Here is a 25490-nt window from a genome sequence, read left to right as displayed (position 1 = left end):
CTTTCATATTCTATCTTTTCCTTTTCAATGACTTTTTTCAGTTGCCTTCTGTTTTTTTTAATACAAGCTTTCCAAACCTCTAACTTCGCACTAATTTTTGCTCTATTGCATGCCCTCTCTTTGGTTTTTATGTTAGCTTTGACTTTGCTTGTCCACCACAGTTGTATCACTTTGCCTTTAGAATACTTCTTCCTCTTGCTTCCCGAAATTCCAACCATTGTTGCTCTGCCGTCATCCCTGCCAGTGTTCTTCCTGAATCAATTCTGGCCAGCTCCTCTCTCGTGCCTCTGTAATTCCCTTTACTCCACTGTAATACTGATACAGCTGGCTTTAGCTTCACCTTCTCAAATTTCAGGGTGAATTTAACCATATTAAGATTATTTCCCCCATTGCTTAAAGAAGGATTGAAAAGTAATCCAGGAAATCATCGGCAAGTTTAATGTCGGTAGTAGGTAAGTTATTGGAGGGAGTACTAAGAGACAGAATCTACAAGCATTTGGATAGACAGGGACTTATTAGGGAGAGTCAACATGGCTTTGTGCGTGGTAGGTCATGTTCGAACAATCTATTGGAGTTTTTCGAGGAGGTTACCAGGAAAGTGGATGAAGGGAAGGCAGTGGATATTGTCTACATGGACTTCAGTAAGGCCTTTGACAAGGTCCCGCATGGGAGGTTAGTTAGGAAAATTCAGTTGCTAGGTATACATGGAGAGGTGGTAAATTGGATTAGACATTGGCTCAATGGATGAAGTCAAAGAGTGGTAGTAGAGAATTGCTTCTCTGAGTGGAGGCCTGTGACTAGTGGTATGCCACAGGGATCAGTGCTGGGTCCATTGTTATTTGTCATCTATATCAATGATCTGGATGATAATGTGGTAAATTGGATCAGCAAATTTGCTGATGATACAAAGATTGGAGGTGTAGTAGCCAGTGAGGAAGGTTTTCAGAGCCTGCAGAGGGACTTGGACCAGCTGGAAAAATGAGCTGAAAAATGGCAGATGGAGTTTAATACGGACAAGTGTGAGGTATTGCACGTTGGAAGGACAAACCAAGGTAGAACATACAGGGTTAATGGTAAGGCACTGAGGAGTGCAGTGGAACAGAGGGATCTGGGAATACAGATACAAAATTCTCTAAAAGTGGCGTCACAGGTAGATAGGGTGGTAAAGAGAGCTTTTGGTACATTGGCCTTTATTAATCAAAGTATTGAGTATAAGAGCTGGAATGTTATGATGAGGTTCTATAAAGGATTGGTGAGGCCGAATCTGGAGTATTGTGTTCAGTTTTGGTCACCAAATTACAGGAAGGATATAAGTAAGGTTGAAAGAGTGCAGAGAAGGTTCACAAGGATGTTGCCGGGACTTGAGAAACTCAGTTACAGAGAAAGGTTGAATAGGTTAGGACTTTATTCCCTGGAGCGTAGAAGAATGAGGGTTGATTTGATAGAGGTATATAAAATTATGATGGGTATAGATAGAGTGAATGCAAGCAGGCTTTTTCCACTGAGGCAAGGGGAGAAAAAAACCAGAGGACATGGGTTAAGGGTGAGGGGGGAAAAGTTTAAAGGGAACATTAGGGGGGGCTTCTTCACACAGAGAGTGGTGGGAGTGTGGAATGAGCTGCCAGATGAGGTGGTAAATACGGGTTCTTTTTTAACATTCAAGAAATTGGACAGATACATGGATGGGAGGTGTATGGAGGGATATGGTCCGTGTGCAGGTCAGTGGGTCTAGGCAGAAAATGGTTCAGCACAGCCAAGAAGGGCCAAAAGGCCTGTTTCTGTGCTGTAGTTTCTATGGTTCTAAAGTTTCTTTTACTTTAAGCTCTCTAACGGATTCTGGTTCATTGCACAACACCTAGTCCAAAGCAGCTGATCCTCTAGTGGGCTCAACCACTAGCTGCTCTAAAAAGCCAGCTCATAGGCATTTTAGTAATTTTCCCTCTTGGGATCCATCACCGACCTGATTTTTCCAATCTACCTGCATACTGAAATCCCCCATGACTATTGTAACATTGTCCTTTTGGCTTGCATAAAGGGGGAAATTGATGAACAGTCGGAAGGATAAGTGGAAGTGGGGAATGTACAAGTCAGTTGAAGTGATTAATAGCTGCTTTCAAATAGTTGGTACAGTCACAATGGGCCAAATGGCCTCCTTCTTTGTTCTGTGTTTATCTGAAAAACCCTACAGTTAATAGGAAACAAAGGAAAGGGTGTGAGATAGTTTAATCTAGGGGCCAAGATCCAAGGTGGCAGACTGGTTAATCCAACGTTTACATGGGTTATTGAACACAAGCTGAACAGGAAAGCATCCTGTTTTTCTAATGTCCCTCCTCGGAAAATAAACCATATCCCACTTGCGATGTACTTGGGATTTGGAGCAATGCTCCAGCAACTCACAGTATTCTGCAACCAACTTAGGAACATGGCATTTCTTTGGAGTGACGTAGACGACAATGCCAGGATTCTGCCGTGCAAAATCTACCACGCCTTCTTCAATGTATTCTCTGCAGGAGACCAAAGAACATGGAAATACTTTAGAAGTGTTGAAGTAGAAACAAAGAGGGATACAAGAACAGAGCAACACGGTAGTGTGGCTTCAGCGATTTTGTATCTCTCACCGCAGTCTGTATGAGTTTGTACAAGTTCACTGTGACCCTGTGGTTTTCATCTGACTGTTCCCGTTCTTTCTCATATTTTAAAGTTATACAAGTTAGCATTAGCAAGTTGGAAGCACGGCAACACTCGTGGGCTGCCCCTTGGGCTGTGTTGGTTTTTAACACAAATGACATTTCAAAGTATGCTTCGATATATGTGACAAATAAAGCTAATCTTTAAAAATTCTTTAGATACAGAGGCAATGCTGCAAGATCTCAGCCTGCATGAAGAGAGCTCTTCACAGAAAATGCCTCACAACCTGATATCACTGAAACACCATAGACCTGCAGTGGCTGTGCTGAAATCCACCATAATCACCTGTACTAGAAAGCACCACGATTAATTCTAAGCAAATGACCTGGAAATCCAACTTATTAATGCAAGGCATGCAGAGATTGGAAAGTCTTCAAGGGAAAGGAAACAATTCTACAAAACACCTGAGGGCCAAGGTTCAACAGGAAACCTGTGCAGAATCTTCAGAAGGTAACCATGACATGCATGGATTCTCTCGCACCGCCATGGCTCAAACACTCGAGGAAACACTTGCTGACAGCCAAGAATTAGAGGTGAATCGAGGTCAGGGAAGTAGTCAGCACCTGCTTGCAGACAATGAAGTTCAAAAACCTGATGAGGGAGAACTACATTCAATAATTCAAAATTATATCTCCAGCTTGTTAGAACCACAGGCCAAAGGATTATAAGACCAGAGGACACAGGAGGAGAATTTGGCCATTCAGACCTTTGAGTCTGTTCCACCATTCCATCATTGCTGATTATTATCCCTCTAAACCCCATTCTCCCACCTTCTCCCTATAAATCTTAATGCCCTTATTTCTACATAATGACCTAAATCTGATCAGACTTTCACACGTCTTAAAACTAGATAAACAGAACTCAATTAAATAAATAATGATCCAATGTTATACGTATTTGTTGGACAAAGTATGTGAACCCTTTCTTTCAGTAACTGGTGTGACCCCTGTTGTGCCAAAAGTTAAGGACTGTTTGCAGATCCGAAATAAGCCTTGCACATGCAATACTGCACACAGCACACTTTATTGCTAAGAGCCCATTAGGTGCTGCTTTAAATTACCATGATGGCCTCCACAGCCATCTGTGGCAATGAACTCCACAGACTCACCACCCTCAAGAAATTCCTTGTATCCTGAGACTGTGCCCTCTAGACTCCCCCAGTATAGGAAATATCCTCTCCACGTCCACTCTAGGCCTTTCAATATTCCATAGGTTACCTTCCCCTCACTTTCTCCTCCCTGTCTGGCTTCACCTGCCCATCGTCCTCCATCCGTCTTTGGTCCACCCGTCCATTTGACCAACCCTTGCCTCCCGTCGGCTCTTTATACTGACTACCTACTGCCTCAGTTCTGCTGCAGGGTTTTGATCTGTAATAGTGAAAATTTCTGCCCCATCCCACCACAGATGCAACTTGACCCACTGAGATCCTGCAACAGTTTGTGTTGTTTTTTTTGCTATAGAGCAGGGGCTCCCAATGTGGGGTCCACGGACCCCTGGTTAATGGGAACCCCTGCTCTAGAGCCTCCCTTTTCTCGGCCACAGGGAGAAGCTACTCAGCTGCCTCCTCCCAGTGGTCAAGGGTCTGTTTCCTGAAGTTTACCATGGATTCTGTCTGTCTAGAACAAAGGACATGATCATTACTCTGCCTCAACTCTAAAGGAAAAGCACGAAGAAGCATCAGCCACCACGCATGGCCTCTTAACCTCAGAATACTTCAACTCCTTCATTTCAAATCCAACTGCCCAAGGAAATTTGTCTCCTCCCACACTCCCAAGTCTGCTATACACTGGTAAGCAAAGCATAATCTTAAACAATTAGTCCAATTGAACACACTAGTTTCAGAACAAGGTCATGTCATCGTCCCAACACTTATCTCAATCTTTTCCCCAACAGCTTACTACAAAAAGGAGCTTCCTGTCCGAGTGATACTATTCTACCCGACAAGGAGGAAACTGCTCAACATACGCCACCTTCGCTCTGGACACAGATCTACAGTAAGTAGGTAACACTCGCATATGCACGTGGCCGGAGCCCAAGCTCCAAGTGATCAACTTGTTCAGTGATATGGAGTTGGGTTTTACACTTAACACCTCAAAATGGAGATGCTCCACTAAGTTATCCCTTTGTACAGAATGATAGTCCAGAACAGCCTAGAAAACACAGACTATTTTACAATAATTCAGGTGCCATCGCCCAAAGACAAATACGACAATTCATTACCATACAAAATAACAGCACAGTCTTTATGACTCTGAATAAAATGCTGTTGATGGAGACCTAAAACCCGGCAAAATGCTCACTGTTTATCAGACCACAGTGGTCCTTGTCCTTGCATACACATCCGAGTCAAGCTCTACCTGGAGCAGAAGTGAAAGTACTGCATAGATGTCATCTTGGCCTTCTCTGTGAAATCCTCAAATCCATCAACAAACCAATATCCACATCCTCTACATCAGGTTCGTTCCAATGGGTGTCACCTCACTTTTTATACAGATTAGCTTTGTGTGTTACATGTATTTCAAAACACAATGAAATGTGGTCTCGCCATGATTCTGGTGCCAACAGAACATGCCCACAACTCACTAACCTAACAGTGCATCTTTAAAATGCAGGGAGAAACCAGAGCACCTGGAAGAAACCCACACAATCACAGGGAGAACTTTCAAACTCCTTATAGACCGCAGTGGGAATTGACCCTGGATCAATGATTACTGTAAAGTGATGCACTAACTACTTGCATGGCTGGCACTGATTTTTAAAATGATCACTCTGTTCCAAACAACATGATGACAGATTACCAGAGGGAACATCTGCAGGAAGCTCATAAACATCCTTGGAAAAACTGGAACATCAGGGATACCTGGTCAACCACTGATTAAAATGAGAAAGGAGTACTCAGCATAATATTAGCCAACTAATCATCAGCACGTGGAAGCCCAGTGTTAATGGCACATCCTCCTATACTACCCATTACACAGCTGCATCACCTCTGGCAGAACCTGTTAGTCAAACAGCAGCCAGCATGGAGCCTGAAGAACTGAAGTAGAAAAGTCATCTTGGACTCTAAGGTGAAGCTTAAGAGGGAAGGAAAATGCTCAAACGCATAGTAAAGGACTCTGGGATGTTCTGAAACATGTGACACACTTCATAAGAAAGAGACTTGCATGTTGTTGCAATACATAAAATTACTATAGTACTGTAAAAATGTCTTTGGCACTCTATACAGTGGTTCTAGAAAGTTTGAGGATCCTGTAGAATTTTCTCTATTTCTACATAATGACCTAAATCTGATCAGATTTTCACACGTCTTAAAACTAGATAAACAGAACTCAATTAAATAAATAATGATCCACTGTTATATGTATTTGTTGGACAAAGTGTGTGAACCCTTTCTTTCAGTAACTGGTGTGACCCCTGTTGTGCCAAAAGTTAAGGACTGTTTGCAGATCCGAAATAAGCCTTGCACATGCAATACTGCACACAGCACACTTTATTGCTAAGTTATCACGGAAGTGTGCCTGAGTTCATTTTACTGCAGAAATCTCTAGAACTTGCTGAAGTCTCTGTAGTGGACACATGAACAAGAATGGTGTTCATGGAAGGACATCATGGAGGAAACCAATGCTCGCCAAAAAAAAAAATTGCTGCGCTTCCCAGGTTTGCAAAAGACCATCTGGATGTTCCACAATGCTTCTGGGACAATGTTCTGTAGAAAGCTGAGACGAAAGTTCAACTTTTTGGCAGAAACACACATTGCTATGTTTGGAGGAGAAAGGGCACTGCACACCTACACCAAAACCTCATCCCAACGGTGAAGCATGACAGAAGAAGCATCATCGTTTAGGGCTGCTTTGCTACTTCAGGACCTGGGCAGTTTGCGGTCATGGAGGGAACAATGAATTCAAAATTATATAATGACATTTTACAGGAGAATGTCAGGGTAGCAGTCTGTCACCTGAAGCTTAATAGAAGTTGGATAATGCAACAAGACAATGATCTGAAAGACAAGGGTAAATCAACAACAGAGTGGTTTAAAAAGAAAATCAGTGTTTTGGAATGGCTGAGTCAAAGCCCTGATCTTAATCCTATAGAAATGTTGTGGAAGGACCTGACTCAAGTAGTTCGTGCAAGAAAGCCCACAAACATCCAGGAGTTGAAGCAGTTTTATAAGGAGTAATGGCCTAAAATTCCACCCAACCAATGCGAAGGACTGATCAACAATTGCTGGAAATGTTTGAAGTTATTGCTGTACAAGGGGGTCACACCAGTTACTGAAAGAAAGGGTTCACATACTTTTTCTGACAAATACATATAATATCAGATTTTTTTCCCCTCAATAAATAAATGAACAAGTATAATTTTTGTGTTATTTAATAGAGTTCTCTATCTAGCTTTAGGACTTGCATGAAGATTTGATCATCTTTTAGGTCATATTTATGCAGAAATAGAGAAAATTCTACAGGGTTCACAAACTTTCTAGCGCCACTGTAAACATGTGCCTAAGACTTTTGCAAAGTACTGTTTAAGGAGGGACTGGATAGAGTGGGACTGCTTTTAACTCCCGTGAAGGAAACTGAGGGGAGGCCTTATAAAATCATGTGTCGCTGGCCACTGTCCTTTCCTCTGGATAGGGGAGTCAAAAATTAGAGATTTAATTGAGTTAGTGTAAAGTTAAACATGACTACTTTCTGCCTTCTGTAAGGCAAATATGATTTTCCATATAGAAGGTGGTAGGCATATGGAACAAGCTGGCATAAGAGGAGGAGTTGGGTACAATTAAATTTAAAAGACATTTGAAAAGGATAAGAAAGGTTTAGAACATGGGCCAAATGTGGATTAATATCGTAGTAACACACACAAAATGCTGGAGGAACTCAGCAGGCCAGACAGCATCTATGGAAAAAAAAAAGAGTAAACAGTCGATGTTTTGGGCCGAGACCCTTCATCACGACTCAAGTTAATATGATAGCCTTTTTCCTCAGGGTGAAAATGTCAAGTACTAGAGAGCATACTGAATTGAATTGAATTGACTTTATTACTTACATCCTTCATATACCCGAGTAAAAATCTGTACGTTACGTCTCTGTCTAAATGTGCAATTTATAGTAAACAATATGTACAACAGGATAGTCAATATAACATAGAAATACAGTTGTGTCAGCATGAATTAATCAGTCTGATGGCCTGGTGGAAGAAGCTGGTATCGTTTCCCAGATGGTAGCAACTGGTACAGTTTAAGGTTGGGGGTGACTCAGGTCCCCAATGATCCTTCGGACCCTTTTTTTACACACCTTAAGCATATACTTAAGATGAAATGAGGAAAGCTTAAAGCAGACGTGCAAGACATCTTTCTTCTCCTCCCCTTCCCAGTGTGTGATAGGAGCACATACAATTAACAACATTTAAGGGGCATTTATGCAGGTAAGCGAATAAGCAGGGAAGAGAAGGAGCGACACACAAAACGCTGCAGGTACCCAGCAGGCAGGGGAGTGTCCGTAGAGAAACAGACGGTTGACCTTCATTGCGTGGGAAGTGTCGGAGATCCTGAAGGGACGCGGCCTACTGACCTGACCCCTCTGCTGCCGGCAGCACCCGCGCTGAAGACGATACTGAGCCTCTTCAGCTGGCAGATGTACCTGCCCACACCGTTCTGCAGAACACTCTGCAAGAAGCGGCTAGCCGTTCCCCGGGCCGTCATCTCGGCTCCTCCACCATGTCCGTCCCCGCTATTCCTCCCCACCCCCCGCCGACCGGCGGAGCACGTGTGCGCTGTGTGCGCCGTCCAAACCCCTCCGGCCTCCGCCCGCATGCGCCGTGTGCGCCGCCCTAACCCCTCCGCCCGTGCGCAAGGATACCAGCGGCGGGGAGGCAACCTACAACCCGGGGACGGCGGCAGTTGCCCCGGGTAACGGATAACTAACAGCCTCCTCCCTCCCCACGTTCGCCGATGGGCCGCGCCGGTCGTTGCTGGACTGGGTTGGCGCACGTGTCCGCCCCCCGAGAGGCCGGAGCATGCAGGCGGGTAGGTAGGTGCTCTCGGCTCACCCTCCCAACGCGGACCCTCGCTGGACCAGGGTTTCCAACACTGTTGTTTGCATTCCTTGCTAACAGGCTGCAGCGTGGCTTTGGAGACGCGAGAGACCCCAGATGACGGAATCCGGAGCAGCGAAGGAGCCTCTGGAGGAACTCAACGGGTCGAGCAGCACCTGTGGGGCTGGTGCAGGTTTCCGATCCGAAACGCCAGCGGTTCATTTCCCCCGTGGCGTTCCTCCAGCAGATTGCCTGCTGGTGCGTGTATTTAACTCGTGTCCAGAGCGGCCAGACACTCCGGGAAATTACATCAAGTTAGCTGGGTCAGGGAGCTTCTAATCCAACTCCCGTCTCAATGCTCACAATGAACTCCCCACAGCAAAAATAAAAACGTTTGTTATTTATCCCGAAACGAGTTCATAAGTAAGCTATTGTGGGTGTACTCGAATCCAAAGCACAATAGAGACAAAGACTTGTTTTGTAATCCCACCCCACTTAACCCTTTTCTTGGTTTTGGCCCTTTGAATGTTGTGACGGTCGCAATTGTTACTTTTGCCCTTGCGTTCATTTGTCTTGAAGTAAACTGATATCCAGTCGCGCAACCCAGTATTTTCATCGGCTAGTCTCCCGCTCGTACAGGTTAGATAATACAATACTGTACATATTATATAATACAATACAGTATGTATTATCTAATCATTTACTCAAACTCCTCCTTCTCGGAGAAAACGAGTGCACTTGGATCTCCCCCTCCCACTTTCAAATCTCTTACTAGCTCTTCTTTCAGTTAGTCCTGACGAAGGGTCTCTGCCCGAAACATCCACTGTACCTCTTCCTAGAGATGCTGCCTGGCCTGCTGCGTTCACCAGCAACTTTGATAAAGTGTGTTGCTTGAAATTCTAGCATCTGCTGATTTCCTCGTGTTTGCAACGTACTAAAAGCGGATTTTTTTAAACTTTATCTGATACAGAAAACGCGCGGAGCTACACGTGACAGGCAGCTCTCCCCCCCGGTGTACACGGGCTCCATTCGCCGCCCTGCCCGCGGCTGCCTTGGCTGGGCAACGTTGTGTTGCAGAAAGTTCCAGTGCACGGGAAATCCGGTGAGTAAAGGTGGGCTGTGATTGGCGTTAACGATGTTGATCTTTAGCTAGCACCTTTCAGGCAACAGCCAATGACACCAGCAAACTGCACGGAGAAACTTTACTCACTTCAACCCTGAACTGACTCTACAAGGACTCTGCAATTTATGTTTTCTGTTATTTATTTCAGAATCAGAATTATTTACTACTTCATTATTTATACCATTGGTCATCTTATGCACATTGGTTAGGTAGTCTTTGTATGTGTATGTAGTTTTTCATAAGTGTTGCTGTGTTCAGGAGAAGGAGGGGGAATGTACAACCAGTGCAGAGTACACCTGTGGCCGTTCCCCTCAATAATAGATACTATTGAGGGGGGGGCACGGACCATGTCTCTGGCACCGAGAATGGTGCTGTGGCTCAGAAGGGCAGAGAGGTGAAGAGGGCTGCAGTGGTGATAGGAGATTCCATAGAGGAACAGAGACAAGGTCTGTGGGGACAATAGAGACACCTGGATGGTATGTTGCTTCCCTGGTGGCAGGATCAGAGATGTCCCAAGGTGAGGAGGTGCTGAAGAGAGATTTTAGGGAGCTAGGTAGAAAGTTGAGAAACAGGACCTTCAGGGTAGTAATCTCTGGATTGCTGCCTATGCCATGTGCCAGTTAGGGTAAGGATAGAATGATTTGGCAGGTGAATGCACAGCTGAGGAACTGGCACAGGGGGCAGGGGTTCAGATTTATGGATCATTGGGATCCCTTCTGGGATCCAGGGAAGTTTGGCCAGGTGGATTCAGAATTGATTTGCCTGCAGAAGGTCGTGGTGGAGGGAGTACATTCGGATTGGAGAATTGTGACTAGTGGTGTCCCACGGGGATCTGTTCTGGGACCTCTACTTTTCGTGATTTTTATTAACGACCTGCATGTAGGGGTAGAAGGGTGGGTTGGCAAGTTTGCAGACGACACAAAGGTTGGTGGTGTTGTAGATAGTGTAGAGGATTGTTGAAGATTGCAGAGAGACATTGATAGGATGCAAAAGTGGGCTGAGAAGTGGCAGATGGAGTTCAACCCAGAGAAGTGTAAGGTGGTACACTTTGGAAGGACAAACTCCAAGGCAGAGTACAAAGTAAATGGCAGGATACTTGGTAGTGTGGAGGAGCAGAGGGATCTGGGGGTACATGTCCACAGATCACTGAAAGTTGCTTCACAAGTGGATAGGGTAGTTAAGAAAGCTTATGGGGTGTTAGCTTTCATAAGTCGAGGGATAGAGTTTAAGAGTTGCCTCACTATAGGAAGGATGTGGAAGCATTGGTAAAGGTACAGAGGAGATTTACCAGGATGCTGCCTGGTTTAGAGAGTGTGCATTATGATCAGAGATTAAGGGAGCTAGGGCTTTACTCTTTGGAGAGAAGGATGATGAGAGGAGACATGATAGAGGTGTACAAGATAATAAGAGGAATAGATAGAGTGGATAGCCAGCGCCTCTTCCCCAGGGCACCACTGCTCAATACAAGAGGACATGGCTTTAAAGTAAGGGGTGAGAAGTTCAAGGGAGATATTAGAGGAAGGTTTTTTACTCAGAGAGTGGTTGGTGCGTGGAATGCACTGCCTGAGTCAGTGGTGGAGGCAGATACACTAGTGAAGTTTAAGAGACTACTAGACAGGTATATGGAGGAATTTAAGGTGGGGGCTTATCTGGAAGGTAGGGTTTGAGGGTCAGCACAACATTGTGGGCCGAAGGGCCTGTACTGTGCTGTACTATTTTATGTTCTATGAAGGTATGACCTATTCTAAAGAGACGGGTTACACCTGACCCAGGACAGTCCAATATCGTTGTGGGCAGATTGGCTAGAGTTGTTTGGGTGGGTTTAAACTAGTTTGATGGGATGGGAACCAGAGTGAAAGTGCTGAAGATGAGGTAGTTGGTTTACAAACAGAGGCAGTGTGTAGTGAGACCCCGGGCAAGGAGAGACTGACGATAGGGCAAATTTACAGTCAACAGGATAAGTTGCAACATAAAAGGCAGACAAAACTGAAAAGGGTGAATACAGGACTGAAAGTGTTGTATCTGAATGCACGCAGTATGTGGAATAAGGTAGATGAACTTATAGCACAGGTGCAGATTGGTGGGTATGATGTTGTAGGCATCACTGAATCACGGCTGAAAGAAGATTATAGCTGGGATCTTAATGTCCAAGGATACACGCTGTATTGAAAGGACAGACAGGAAGGCAGAGGGAGCCGTGTTGCTCTGTTGGTGGTAATGAAATTAAATCAAATCATTAGAAAGATGTTGTGTCATTGTGGATAGAGCTAAGGAACTGCAAGGGTAAAAAGTCCCTGATGGGAGCTGTATACAGACCTCCAAACAGTAATGAGGATGTGGCCTACATATTACAATGGGAGATAGAAAATGCATGCCAAAAGGGCAATGCTACAATAATTATGGGGGAATTTCAATATGCAGTTAGATTGGGAAAAGCAGATTGGTGAAGGATTCCAAGGGGGAGCAATTTATAGAATGCCTAAGAGGTGGGATTTGTAGAGCAGCTCATGATTGAACCCACCAGGGGATCAGCTATTCTGGATTGGGTGTTGTGCAGTGAACTGGAATTGAGTAGAGAGCTTAAGGTAAAGGAACTCTTGGGGGCAGGTGATCATAATATGATTAAGTTCATGCTGGAAGTTGAGAAGGAGAAGCTAAAGCCTGATATCAGGATCACAGTGGAGTAAAGGGAATTACAGAGGCACGAGAGCGGAGTTGACCAAAATTGATTGGAAAAGAATACTAGCAATGATGATGGCAGCACAGCAATGGCTGGAATTTCTGGAAGCAATTCATAAGGTATAGGATATATACATCCCTAAGAGGAAAGAGGAATCAGTATCAGGTTTAATATCACTGGCATATGTTGTGAAATTTGTTAAGTTGACGCAGCAGTACAATGCAATACAGGATAATATAGAAGAGATCAATTACAGTAATATACAGAGCCTATAAAAAGTATTCACCCCTGCCCCCTCCCCCCAGAAGTTTTCATGTTTTATCGGTTTACTATGTTGAATCACAGTGGATTTAATTTGGCTTTTTCAACACTGATCAACAGAAAAGACTCTTTTGTGTCAAAGTGAAAACAAGTTTCTACAAATTAGTTTAAATTTATTACAATTATTAAATACAAAATAATTGGTTGCCCCTTCAAGACAGTATTTAGTAGATGCACCTTTGGCAGCAATTAGTTATAGTCATACTTTATTAATCCCAGGGGAAACTGGTTTTCATTACAGTTGCTCCATAAATAATAAATAGTAATAGAACCATAAATAGTTAAATAGTAATATGTAAATTATGCCAGTAAATTATGAAATAAGTCCAGGACCAGCCCATTGGCTCAGGGTGTCTGACCCTCCAATGGAGGAGTTGTAAAGTTTGATGGCCACAGGTAGGAATGACTTCCTGTGACGCTCAGTGCTGCATCTTGGTGGAATGAGTCTCTGGCTGAATGTACTCCTGTGCCCACCCAGTACATTATGTAGTGGATGGAAGACATTGACCAAGGTGGCATGCAACTTAGACAGCATCCTCTTTTCAGATACCACCGTCAGAGAGTCCAGTTCCATCCCCACAACATCACTGGCCTTACGAATGAATTTGTTGATTCTGTTGGTGTCTGCCACCCTCAGCCTGCTGCCCCAGCACACAACAGCAAACATGATATCACTGGCCACCACAGACTCATAGAACATCCTCAGCATCGTCCGGCAGATGTTAAAGGACCTCAGTCTCCTCAGGAAATAGAGATGGTTCTGACCCTTCTTGTAGACAGCCTCAGTGTCCTTTGACCAGTCCAGTTTATTGTCAATTCGTATCCCCAGGTATTTGTAATCCTCCACCATGTCCACACTGACCCCCTGGATGGAAACAGGGGTCACCGGTACCTTAGCTCTCCTCAGGTCTACCACCAGCTCCTTAGACTTTTTCACATTAAGCTGCAGATAATTCTGCTCACACCATGTGATAAAGTTTCCTACCGTAGCCCTGTACTCAGCCTCATCTCCCTTGCTGATGCATCCAACTATGGCAGAGTCATCCGAAAACTTCTGAAGATGACAAGACTCCGTACAGTAGTTGAAGTCCGAGGTGTAAATGGTAAAGAGAAAGGGAGACAAGACAGTCCCCTGTGGAGCCCCAGTGCTGCTGATCACTCTGTCGGACACACAGTGTTGCAAACACACGTACTGTGGTCTGCCAATCAGGTAATCAAGAATCCATGATACCAGGGAAGCATCCACCTGCATCGCTGTCAGCTTCTCCCCCAGCAGAGCAGGGCGGATGGTGTTGAACGCACTGGAGAAGTCAAAAAACATGACCCTCACAGTGCTTGCTGGCTTGTCCAGGTGGGCGTAGACACGGTTCAGCAGGAAGATGATGTCATCCTCAACTCGTAGTCGGGGCTGGTAGGCGAACTGGAGGGGATCTAAGTGTGGCCTGACCATAGGCCGGAGCAGCTCCAGAACAAGTCTCTCCAGGGTCTTCATGATGTGGGAGGTCAATGCCACCGGTCTGTAGTCATTGAGGCCGCTGGGTCGTGGCATTTTTGGCACTGGGACGAGGCAGGACGTCTTCCACAATACAGGAACCCTCTGGAGCCTCGGGCTCAGGTTGAATACATGGCAAAGTACTCCACATAGCTGAGGGGCACAGGCTTTGAGCACCCTGGTACTGACACCATCTGGTCCTGCAGCCTTGCTTGGGTTGAGACGTTTCAGCTGTCTTCTCACCTGTAGAGCTGTGAAGCCCATCGTGGTGGTTTCGTGTGGGAAAGGGGTATAGTCATGAGAGCGGGGTGGGGGACTGTGAGGAGGGGTAGGAGGGGAGAGTGGAATATGTGTTGGTTGGGGGCCGACAACAGATGGCTCATGTGGGGGATGGGCAGGGGCCACACTGCCAAATCTGTTAAAGAACAGGTTAGGTTCATTGGCCCGGTCCACACTGCCTTCCGCTCCTCCGTTGCTAGTTTGCCGGAACCCAGTGATGGTCCTCATTCCCCCCAGATCTCTCTCATGTTGTTCTGCTGAAGTTTCCACTCAAGCTTCCTCCTGTACCTGTCTTTAGCCTCCCTGATCCTGGCTTTCAGGTGCCTCTGTATTGCCCTCAGCTCCTCCCTATTTTCATCTCTAAACACCCTGTTTTTAGCGTTCAGGATGTCCTTAATATCCTTTGTCACCCATGGCTTGTTATTTGAATAACAAACGACAGTTCTTTTCAGAACATTGCAATCCACACAGAAGTTGATGTGATCAGTGATGCACTCTGTGAGCCCATCAATATCCTCTCCATGTGGCTCACTGAGTGCCTGCCAGTCTGTCACCTCAAAACAACCCTGGAGCGCCTCATAAGCATCCTCCAACCATTTCCTCACTGCCCTCGAGGTTGCAGGTTTACTCTTCACCAGAGGCACGTAGCAGGGTTTTAGATGCACCAGGTTGTGATCTGACCTTCCTAGTGGGGGGAGGGGAGAGGAGCTGTGTGCATCCTTAACATTAGCGTACATCAAATCCAGAGTCCTCTCCCCTCTGGTTGTACAGCTCACATACTGCGTGAAGTTGGGCAGTGTTCTAGCCATGGTAACCTGGTTGAAGTCACCCAAGATGGTAATGAAGGCACTCGGGTGCTGGGTTTGTAATCTGGCTATGACGGTGTAAATGCTGTTACACGCTGATGTCGGGTTGGCAGAGGGAGGGATGTACACAACAACCACAATTGCATGCGAGATTTCCCTTGGCAAATAATATGGCCGGAGTCCAACAGCAAAAAGTTCAATATCCGGGCTACAGACCCGTTCCTTGATCGTACTATGACCAGGATTGCACCATCTGTTATTTACCAGAATCGCCAGCCCCCCTCCTTTACGCTTACCGCTCTCCATGTAATTTCGGTCAGCTCGAACGGTCTGGAAGCCCTCTATGGAAACGCTTTGATCGGGTATGTCCTCGTGCAGCCACGTCTCAGTGAAGCACATGACACTGCTCTCCCGAAATGTTCTCTGACTCCTGACAAAACGTCCATTTTATTCCCCAGCGATCTCATATTTCCCATGATAAGAGAGGGGAGACATGGCTTATAAATGCTCTTCTCCAAAAGCCTCTTCTCCAAAATTACAGCCTTGAGTCTGTGTGGATAGGTCTCTTATCAGCTTTGCACATCTGGACACTGCAATTTCTCCCCATTCTTCTTTACAAAACTGCTCAAGCTCTGTCACATTGCATGGGGATCATGAGTAAACAGCCGTTTTCAAGTCCAGCCACAAATTCTCAATTGGATTGAGGTCTGGACTCTGACTTGGCCACTCCAGGATATTAATGTTGTTTTTAAGCCATTTCTGTGTAGCTTTGGCTTTATGCTTGGGGTCGTGGTCTTGCTGGTAAATAAATCTTCTCCCAAGTCATGGTTCTCTTGCAGACTGCATCAGGTTTTCCTGCAGGATTTCCCTGTATTTTGCTGCATTCATTTTATCCTCTACTTTCACAAGCCGTCCAGGGCCTGCTGCAGTGAAGCATCCCCACAGCATGATGCAGCCACCACCACGCTTCACGGTAGGGATGATGGGTTTTTGATGATGTTGCAGTGTTTGGCTTACGCCAAACAGAGTTTGGTCTGATGGCCAAAAAGCTCAATCTTGGTTTCATCAAACCATGGAACCTTCTTCCAGCCGACTTCACTGTCTCCCAGATGCCTTTTGGCAAACTCTAGCTGAGATGTCATGTGAGTTTTTTTCAACAGTGGCTTTGTCTTTGCTGCTCTCCCATAAGCTGAGACTAGGGAAGTACTCAGGCAATAGTTACTGTATGTGCAGTCTCTCCCATCTCAGACGCTGAAGCTTGTAACCCCTCTAGAGTTGTCATGGGTCTCTTGGTGGTCTCCCTCACTAATCCCCTTCTTGCATGGTCACTCAGCTTTTGAGGATGGCCTGCTCTGGTCAGATTTACAGCTGTGCCATATTCATTCTTTCCATTCCTTGATGGATGACTTAACTGTTCTCCAAGGGATAGTCAGTGACTTGGAAATTTTCTTGTATCCATCTCCTGACATGCATGCTTTCAATAACCTTTTTGTGGAGTTGTTTGGAGTGTTCTTTTGTCTTCATGGTGTAGTTTTTGCAGGGATACTGACTCACCAGCCATTGGACCTTCTAGATTCAGGTGTATTTTTACTACAAACAATTGAAACACCTTGACTGCACACAGGTGATCTCCATTTAACTAATTCCGTGACTTCTAAAACCAATTGGCTACACCAGTGATGATTTGGAGTGTTACATTAAAGGGGGTGAAAACTTGTGCAATCGATTATTTTGTGTTTTAGATTTGTGATTAATTTAGATTAGATTATAAGGACACGCAGTCCTCTTTTATTGTCATTTAGTCATTTAGATCACCTTGTAGAGATCTGTTTTCACCTTAACATGAAAGTCTTTCTGTTGATCAGTATCAAAAACGCCAAATTAAATCCACTGTGATTCAATAAAACAATAAAACATAAAAACTTCCAAGGGGGTGAATACTTTTATAGGCACTGTATATGTATATTAACTAGTTAAATTAAAAGCAGTGCAAAAGCAAAAATAATATTTTTTTAAAAGTGAGGTAGTGTTCATTGTTCATTTAGGAATGGGATGATAGAGGGGAAGAAGCTGTTCCTGAACTGTTGAGTGCGTGCTTTTTGGCTTCTGTACCTCCTACCTGATGGTACTAATGAGAAGAGGGTGTGTCCTGGGTGATGAGGGTCATTAATAACGGACGCCTCCTTTTTGTGGCCCTGCTCCTTGAAGACATCTTGGATACTATGGAGGCTAATACCCAAGATGGAGCTGACTAATTTTACAACTTTCTTTATTTTCTTACAGTCCTGTGCATTATCTCCCACCCCATACCAGACAGTAATGCAATATGTTTTAGGTGTCAAACCAAATCTCCTCAAACTCCTAATGAAATATAGCTGCTGTCTTGCCTTCTTTATAGCTGCATCGATATGTTGGGACCGGGTTAGATCCTCAGAGATCTTGACACCCAGGAACTCACTCTCTCCACTTGTGATCCCTCGATGAGGACTGGTGTGTGTTCCTTCATCTCACCCTTCCTGAAGCCCACAATCAGCTCTTTGGTCTTACTGACATTGAGTGGTTGCTGTGACACAACTTAGCTAGCTGGTGTATCTCACTCCTGTACGCCCTCTCATCTCCATCTGAGATTCTGCCAACAATTGTCAGCAAGTTTATAGATGACATTTGGGCTGTGCCTAGACACACAGTCATGGGTATAGAGAGAGTAAAACAGTAGGCTAAGCACACGCCCCTGAGTTGTGCCAGTATTGAGCGTCAGGAGATACTCTTACCGACTCGCACAGACTGTGGTCTTCTGCTTACAGAGTCGAGGATCCAGTTGCAGAGGGAGGTACAGAGGCCCAGGTTCTGTAGCTTATTAATCAGGACTGGAGGAATGATGGTATTAAATGCTGAGCTATAGACAATGTACAGCATCCTGACATAGGTGTTTGTATTGTCCAGGTGATTTCAAGCAGTGTGAAGAGCCATTAGGATTGCATCTGCTGTTGACTTATTGTGGCAATAGGCAAATTGCAGTGGGTCCAGGTCCTTGCTGAGGCAGGAGTTCAGTCAAGCCATGACCTACCTCTCAAAGCATTTCATCACTGTAGATGTGAGTACTACTGGATGATAGTCATTAAGGCAGCCCACACTACTCTTCTTAGGCACTGGTATGATTGTTGCCCTTTTTGAAGCAGGTGGAAATTCTGACCGTAGCACTGAGAGGTTGAAAATGTCTTTGAACACTCTCGCCAGTTGGTTGGCCTTACCAGGTACTCCACCGGGACCTGCTGCCTTGCAAGGGTTCACTTTTGAAAGACAGCCTAATATTGGCCTCTGAGACAGCGATCACGGGGTCATCAGGTGCAACAGGGATCTTCACAGCTGTAGTTGTATTCTCGCTTTCAAAGCGGGCATAGAAGGTGTTGAGTTCATCTGGTAGTGAAGCATCGCTGCCATTCATTGCTATTTTGTTTTGCTTTGTAGGAAATAGTGCCCTGTGAACCCTGTCAGAGTTGACGTGCATCCGAACTTGCCTCCAACCTTGCTTGGAATTGTTTCTTTGCTCTTGAAATAGCCCTCTGCAAGTCACACCTGGTCTTCTTACACAGACCTGGGTCGCCAGACTTAAATGCCATAGATCTAGCCCTCCGCAGACATCGAACCTCCTGGTTCATCCACAGCTTTTGGTTTGGGAATGTACAGCAAGTTTTCGTAGGCACACACTCATCCACACAGGTTTTAATGGAGTTGGTAACAACTGTGACATACTCATCCAGATTTGAAGGTGAATCTCCCTTGTCCATACCTTCTTGGTCCTCACTACTGGTGCTGCAGTCTTCAGTCTCTGCCTGTACTCAGGGAGTAGAAGTACAGCCAGGTGGGCAGACTTTCCAAAGTGTGGGTGGGGAATAGCACAGTAAGTGCTCTTGATGGTGGTGTAACAGTGGTCCAGCGTGTTATTTCCTCTGGTACAACAGGTGATTTGTTGATGGTAATTATTTAGTGATTTTTTTTTTTCAGGCTGGCCTGTTTAAAATCCCCCAAAATGATAGTGAAGGTGTCAGGGCGTGCGGTTCTGTGTATGTTGATCCCATTGCTCAGATCATCCAGAGCCTGTTTGACATTGGCCTGAGGTGAAATGTACACTGCTACCAAAATGATCGCAGAAACCTCCTGTGGCTGGTAAAAGGGATGGCACTTAATTGCTAAATATTCCAAGTCTGATGAGCTGAATTGGGAAATCACTGATACTTTTGTGCGCAAATAGGAGCTGATAATGAGCCATACACCATCACCTCTGCTTTTGAGGGACTCGACAGGTCCTATCCTGACTGTATAATGAACCCATCGATCTGAATCACTGTCCAGTACGGAGGGGTTAACCAGGATTCCGTGATGCAGAGGACGCATGCTAGCCTAACATGTCTCTGATACAGCACGCTAGCTTGGAGATGGTCAGTTTTATTTTCCAGAGACACTATGTTTGTCAGCAGTATTGTCGGTATTGGGAGTTGAAAACCTTGTTTCTTTTTAGAATATACTTGTAGTCCCGAGCAACAACCCCATTTCCTACAAGAAGTACAGCCACAATCGGCATTACTTCCATCAATTTTAACCAGCGATAGATTGTTCAATCATATTAAAACATCTTCACTAAACTTACAGACCTTGGATGCAGTTGTGGTTCAGCTGTAGCCGCCTGAAATGGGAATATTTAATCATAGCCACTGACCTGTTCTGAAGACGCACTGGTCTTCAAAAGTATTCTAAAGGCAAGATGATAGCTGTGGCTGATGAGAAGTCCAAACCAACATAAAAGCCAAAGAGAGGGCATATAATAGAGCAAAAAATAGTGGGAAGTTAGAGGGTTGGGAAGCTTTTAAAAACCAACAGAAGGCATCTAAAAAGTTGTTTAAAAAAGGTGAAGGTGGAATATGAAAGTAGGCTAGCCAGTAATATTAAAGAGGATACCAAAAGTTTCTTCAGATACAGAGTGTGAAAGAGAGGCAAGAATGGATACTGGCCCGCCAGAAAATGATGCTGGAGAGGTACTAATGGGGGACAAGGAAATGGTGGGTGAATGAAATAAGTATTTTGCATCAGTCTTCACTGGGGAAGACACTAGCAGTATGGTGGAAGTTCCGTGTCAAGGTCACGAAGTGTGTGAAGCTACCATCACTAGAGAAGAGGTTCTTGGGAAATTGAAAGGTCTGCAGGTGGATAAGTCACCCGGACCTGAAGGTGTGTGCCCCAGAGTTTTGAAAGAGGTGGCTGAAAAGATTGTAGAGGCATTTGTAATGATCTTTCAAGAATCACCAGATTCTGGAATGGTTCTAGAAGATGAGAAAGTTCCAAATATTACTCCACTCTTCAAGAAGGGAGAGAGGCAGAAGAAGGAAATTATAGGTCAGTTAGTCTGACCTCAGTGGTTGGGAAGGTGTTGGAGTCGATTGTTAAGGATGAGGTCTCAGGGTACTTGGAGGCTCATGATAAAATAGGCCGTAGTCAGCATGGTTTCCTCAAGGGAAAATCTTCCTTGACAAATCTGTTGGAACTCTTTGAAGAAATAACAAGCAGGATAGACAAAGAAGAATCAGTTGATGTTGTGTAGTTGGATTTTCAGAAGGCCTTTGACAAGATACCACATATGAGGCTGCTTAACAGACTATGAGCCCATGGTATTACAGGAGGGATTCTAGAATGGATGAAGTAGTTGCTGATTTACAGGAGACAGTGGGAAGAAAGGAATCCTTTTCTGGCTGGGTAACGGTGACTAGTGGTGTTCCACAGGGGTCTGTGTTGGGACTGATTCTTTTACATTATAAGTTCATGATTTGGATGATGGAATTGATGGCTTTGTTGCAAAGTTTGCAGACGATATGAGGATAGGCGGAGGGGCAGGTAGTTTTGAGGAAATAGGCTACAGAAGGACTGACAGATTAGGAGAATGGGCAAAAAAGTGGCAGACAGAATACAGTGTGGGGAAGTGAATGGCCATGCACATTGGTAGAAAAAAATGAAAGGCTAGACTATTTTCTAAAAGGAGAGAAAATACAAAAATCTGAGGCACAAAGGGACTTGGGAGTCCTTGTGCAGAATTCCCTAAAGGTTAATTTGCAGGTTGAGTCTGTGGTGAGGAAGGCAAATGCAATGTTAACATTCATTTCAAGAGGACTGGAATATAAAAACAAGGGCGTAATGTTGATACTTTATAAAACACTGCTGAGGCCTCACTTAGAGTATTGTGAGCAGCTTTGGGCCCCTTATCTCCAAAAGGATGTGATGAAACTGGAGAGGGTTCAGAGGAGGTTCAGGAAAATGATTCCAGGATTGAATGGCTCATCATATGAAGAGCGTTTGATGGCTCTGTGTCTGTATTCACTGGAATTCAGAAGAATGAACGGTGGCCTCATTGAAACCTATCAAATGGTGAAAGGCCTGGATGGAGTGGATGTGGAGAGGATGTTTCCTGTGAGGGAGAGTCTGAGACCAGAGGACACAGCCTCAGAATAGAGGGCTGACCTTTTAGAATGGAGATGAGGAGGAATTTATTCAGCCAGAGGGTGTTGAATCTGGAATTCTTTGCCACAGTCAGCTGTGAAGGGCAAATCTTTGTGTATATTTAAAGCAGAGGTTGATAAATTCTTGACTGATCAGAGCATGAAGTGACATGGGAGTGGGCAGGAGATTTGGGCTGAGAGGAAACTTGGATCAGCCATGATGAAATGGCAGAGCAGACTCGATGGGCCAAATGGCCTAATTCTGCTGCTATATCTTGTGGTCTTAAGGTATTTCTTTATTTTCTTGTAAATGTCTGTAAGAAAATAAATCTGAAGGTAGTATGTTGTGAAATATACACAACTTTACTTTGACTCTGATAACATCTCCCTCATTGTAAAACAATAATCTTAATTAATCCTTAATTAAGGATTCATGAAACAACACATTCACTGTTTATTTGGGGAAAAAATCAAGAATTGTGCAACTCTTACGTAATTGCAAATCATCTACAACTGGTGAGCGTGAAAGTTTTTGTTTACCTGGAATTTCATGTAGCATTGGGCAGCAGGGTAGCATAGTGGGCAGCGCAGCGCTTTACAGTACCAGTGACCCAGGTTCAATTCCCGCCACAGCCTGTCAGGAGTTTGTATATTCTCCCCTTGACTGCACGGTTTTCCTCCGGGTGCTGCTGGTTCCTCCCACAGTCTGAAGATGTTCCGGTTAGTAGGTTAATTGGTTATTGTAAGTTGTCCCGTGATTAGGCTAGGGTAAAATGGGGGGGGGGGGGGGAGATGCAGAATTGCTGGGTGGTGCGGCTCAAAGGGCCAGAAGATATTCCACACTGTATCTCAATAAATAATAAATGTGCTCGGTGTGGTTATGGAAATCGGAATGGTTATAAAATGAGTTAAATAAACAGTGTCCCATCTGCCCTAATGGTGAATTCTGCTCAGTGCTACACACCGTGTAACACCTTAATTCAGGATGAACTTGATTAGACAATCTGATTCGGGGAACTTTGCCCAGCAACATAGGGGATTCTGTGAGCATATTTATAAGTTTGTTGTTCTCCAGTTACCCAAAAAATAAAGATCTAGCCCTGTCAACCACTGTCCATAATTCAGGACCTCTTGTCGCAAACAACAACCGTATAAGATGTTTTTGCCCTCTTTCTAGATTAACTTAGTCTTCTGACAGACTGACCAAACAGTAGTACCTCAAATGCGGCCTCACCAATGACATATACAACTGCAACATGAAGTCTCAACATCTGTGCTCAATACCCTGACTAATGAAGATCAGCATCCTAAGAGCCCTTTTCACCAACCTATTTAACTGTGATGCTGCTTTCAATGAGCTATGCAAGTATTCTGAACTCTCTGTCTCTGTTCCATTATATGCCCTAGTGTCCCACCACTCTGGTATAAGTCCTAGGGGATGCTTGCTTTTATTAGTCAAGGCATTGAGTTCAAAAGTCAAGGGGTTATGTTTGTAACTTTATAAAACTCTGGTAGGCCACATCTGGAGTATTGCATACAGTTCTGGTCATCCCACTACAGGAAGGATGTTGAAGCTTTGGAGAGGGTTCAGAAGAGGGTTACCAGGATGCTGCCTGGTTTGGAAGACATGCTATTGTGGGTTTTTGCAAATAAAATGGCAGGGGCGTTTTACGTTTAAGGGAAACTGTAACAACTCCTTTATTGTCAATCAAACAAAGAACATAAAGTGCAGTAAAATAACTTTGTCATCATGTCAGACCAGCCTCTTAAAGTGACCCCGACTGAATGTTGGTGGCTTTGAATTATGTACATTTCCACCCATTACTTTACCCTACTCAGCCCCCCCCAGAATTCACTAAAACCGGCATTGTGACCCTGTCCGGAGCTCAATGAGCTACCCCTCTCGGGTCCTGTGCTTCATGGGTGGAGGAACAGCAGAGGCCTCTGGCTCGTCCAGAGGTGTGTTGACACATTTATGGTCAAGTGGTGACACGAGGGATGGCAGTGGAATACTCCAAATCTTGGTGGGCTGGTTTAAGGTGATCTATCAAAATACATCTGGTTTACCCCTCAAAACTATGACAACTTTTTTTTTCTCTCCATTCCAAAGTGTGGAACGGGCTATTGTAAGGAGGCCTAAGGGGATGGTGGTGTGTGTCATGGCGGATGAAAACTAATGAGGTGGAATGTACGTCAACAGGAACCCAAGAGTGCTCTGCACCATGATGGGAGGTAGGAATAGGTGCAAAGGAATTGAACTTACTAAGCAGCCGATGGGAAATCGTGCTGTCAGGAATAAAATCACCTGGCACTCGTAATGTCTCCCCATTTACCGATTCAGCCACAGATGACTGCAGGCCCTTTTTTGGAGCTGTTCTGAAGCCCTCGCAGACCCACAGGAGATGATTATGCCAACACTCATTCGTCAGGGATACCCTCAGAGCAGCCTTTAAGGAGCCCAGAGGTCTGATGTGAATTGGAGATCGTGGTCAGAGGAAATATCAGATAGGGTGCCAAACCGAGCAACCCAGATGCTGCTGAGTGCCTGAGCCACATCTGCAGTTGTCACCATTCCTCTGGCCGCCTGGTGGTTCAGTCCACTGTGGTAAGGTGGAGTGTGAAACCGCGGGAGAAGGGAGGAGGACCAACAAGGTCTACATTGACAACGGTTAAATCGTTGCTCAGGGATCTCAATATGTGCCAAGCAGTGCCTGAACACGACAGTTAATTTCGCCTGCTGGCACTCAAACACAGGCTGCAGTCCGATCACGCAAGTCCTTTCTAAGGCTGTGCCACACAAACTTTAGTGCAACCGGTTTCTGTGAGTCCTTCCGGGTCGAATGCGTGAATGGAGTTAAAAACAGTCTGCCTCCAGTTTGTGGGCATTATGGGGCGATGGCGACTGATTGAGACATTACATGGGAGAGAAACCCCAGCTTCAACAAACTTAATGTCAGCCAACCACAGGCCTATGACTGCTGCTCCATAAGCCTGGACCTCTGGGTCAGCAGCTTGGTCGGCTGCCATGCCGGCATATTCAACCCCTGTGTGCATGGCCTCAATGGCTGGCCGTGAGAGGCAATCAGCCACAGCATTATTTTCCCCCTTGATATATTTATATCAGTCGTGAACTCTGACATGTAGGCCAGGTGGTGTTGCTGCCATACAGACCAATGGTCTGATATTTTGGCCATCGTGTGCACAAGGGTTTCTGGTCCACGAAACGGGTAGTAGAACTTCACCATACCTAACTCTTGTCATTTCTTTTGTAGTGCGGAATGATGGGAAATCCATTTTGATGAGAAGGGCTTTGCACCTTCTGTGGGGATATGATGTCCAAAAATGCCAATGGTTGACAACCCGAACTGGCACTTAGCAGGGTTAATAATCACCCTGTGTTGGCTTAAGCGCTCAAGGTGTACAGAGATGCGATACATGTTCAGATTAGGATGCACTGGTAACAAGTATGTCATCCAGGAAAACAAAAAGAAAATCCAAGTCTTTAATGCACAGTCCATCAGCCATTGGAAAATCTATGTTCCATTTTGCAACCCAAACTGAAACTCAGGCCAAACACAGTTATCAC

General features: G+C 44.9%; 2 protein-coding genes across 6 annotated transcripts in view; one reads left to right on the top strand and one right to left on the bottom strand.

Moving 5' to 3' along the window:
* The window catches only part of mrpl43 (mitochondrial ribosomal protein L43), a 38474-nt gene extending 30010 nt beyond the window's left edge, over positions 1-8464 (bottom strand). Inside the window, exons 1-2 of the mRNA XM_072238896.1 lie at positions 8256-8464; positions 2398-2504 (exon numbers count right to left, since the gene is read on the bottom strand). Of these exons, the coding sequence (XP_072094997.1) occupies positions 2398-2504; positions 8256-8386 (238 nt within the window). The 5' untranslated portion in view covers positions 8387-8464. The remainder of the gene's footprint in view (positions 1-2397; positions 2505-8255) is intronic.
* Positions 8465-8623: 159 nt separating this feature from the next.
* The window catches only part of twnk (twinkle mtDNA helicase), a 49507-nt gene continuing 32640 nt past the window's right edge, over positions 8624-25490 (top strand). For 3 of the 5 annotated variants that reach the window (XR_011882652.1, XM_072238893.1, XM_072238892.1), the window contains exons 1-2: positions 8624-8714; positions 9689-9820. The gene's annotated coding sequence lies outside the window, so the exon portion shown is untranslated. The other 2 variants (XM_072238894.1, XM_072238895.1) reach the window with 2 other exon arrangements.

Source organism: Mobula birostris, chromosome 21 (assembly GCF_030028105.1).
Source record: "Mobula birostris isolate sMobBir1 chromosome 21, sMobBir1.hap1, whole genome shotgun sequence".
Lineage (NCBI taxonomy): Eukaryota > Metazoa > Chordata > Chondrichthyes > Myliobatiformes > Myliobatidae > Mobula > Mobula birostris.
The sequence above is the reverse complement of the archived record's forward strand: the minus strand, read 5'-3'. Positions and strand labels throughout refer to the sequence as shown.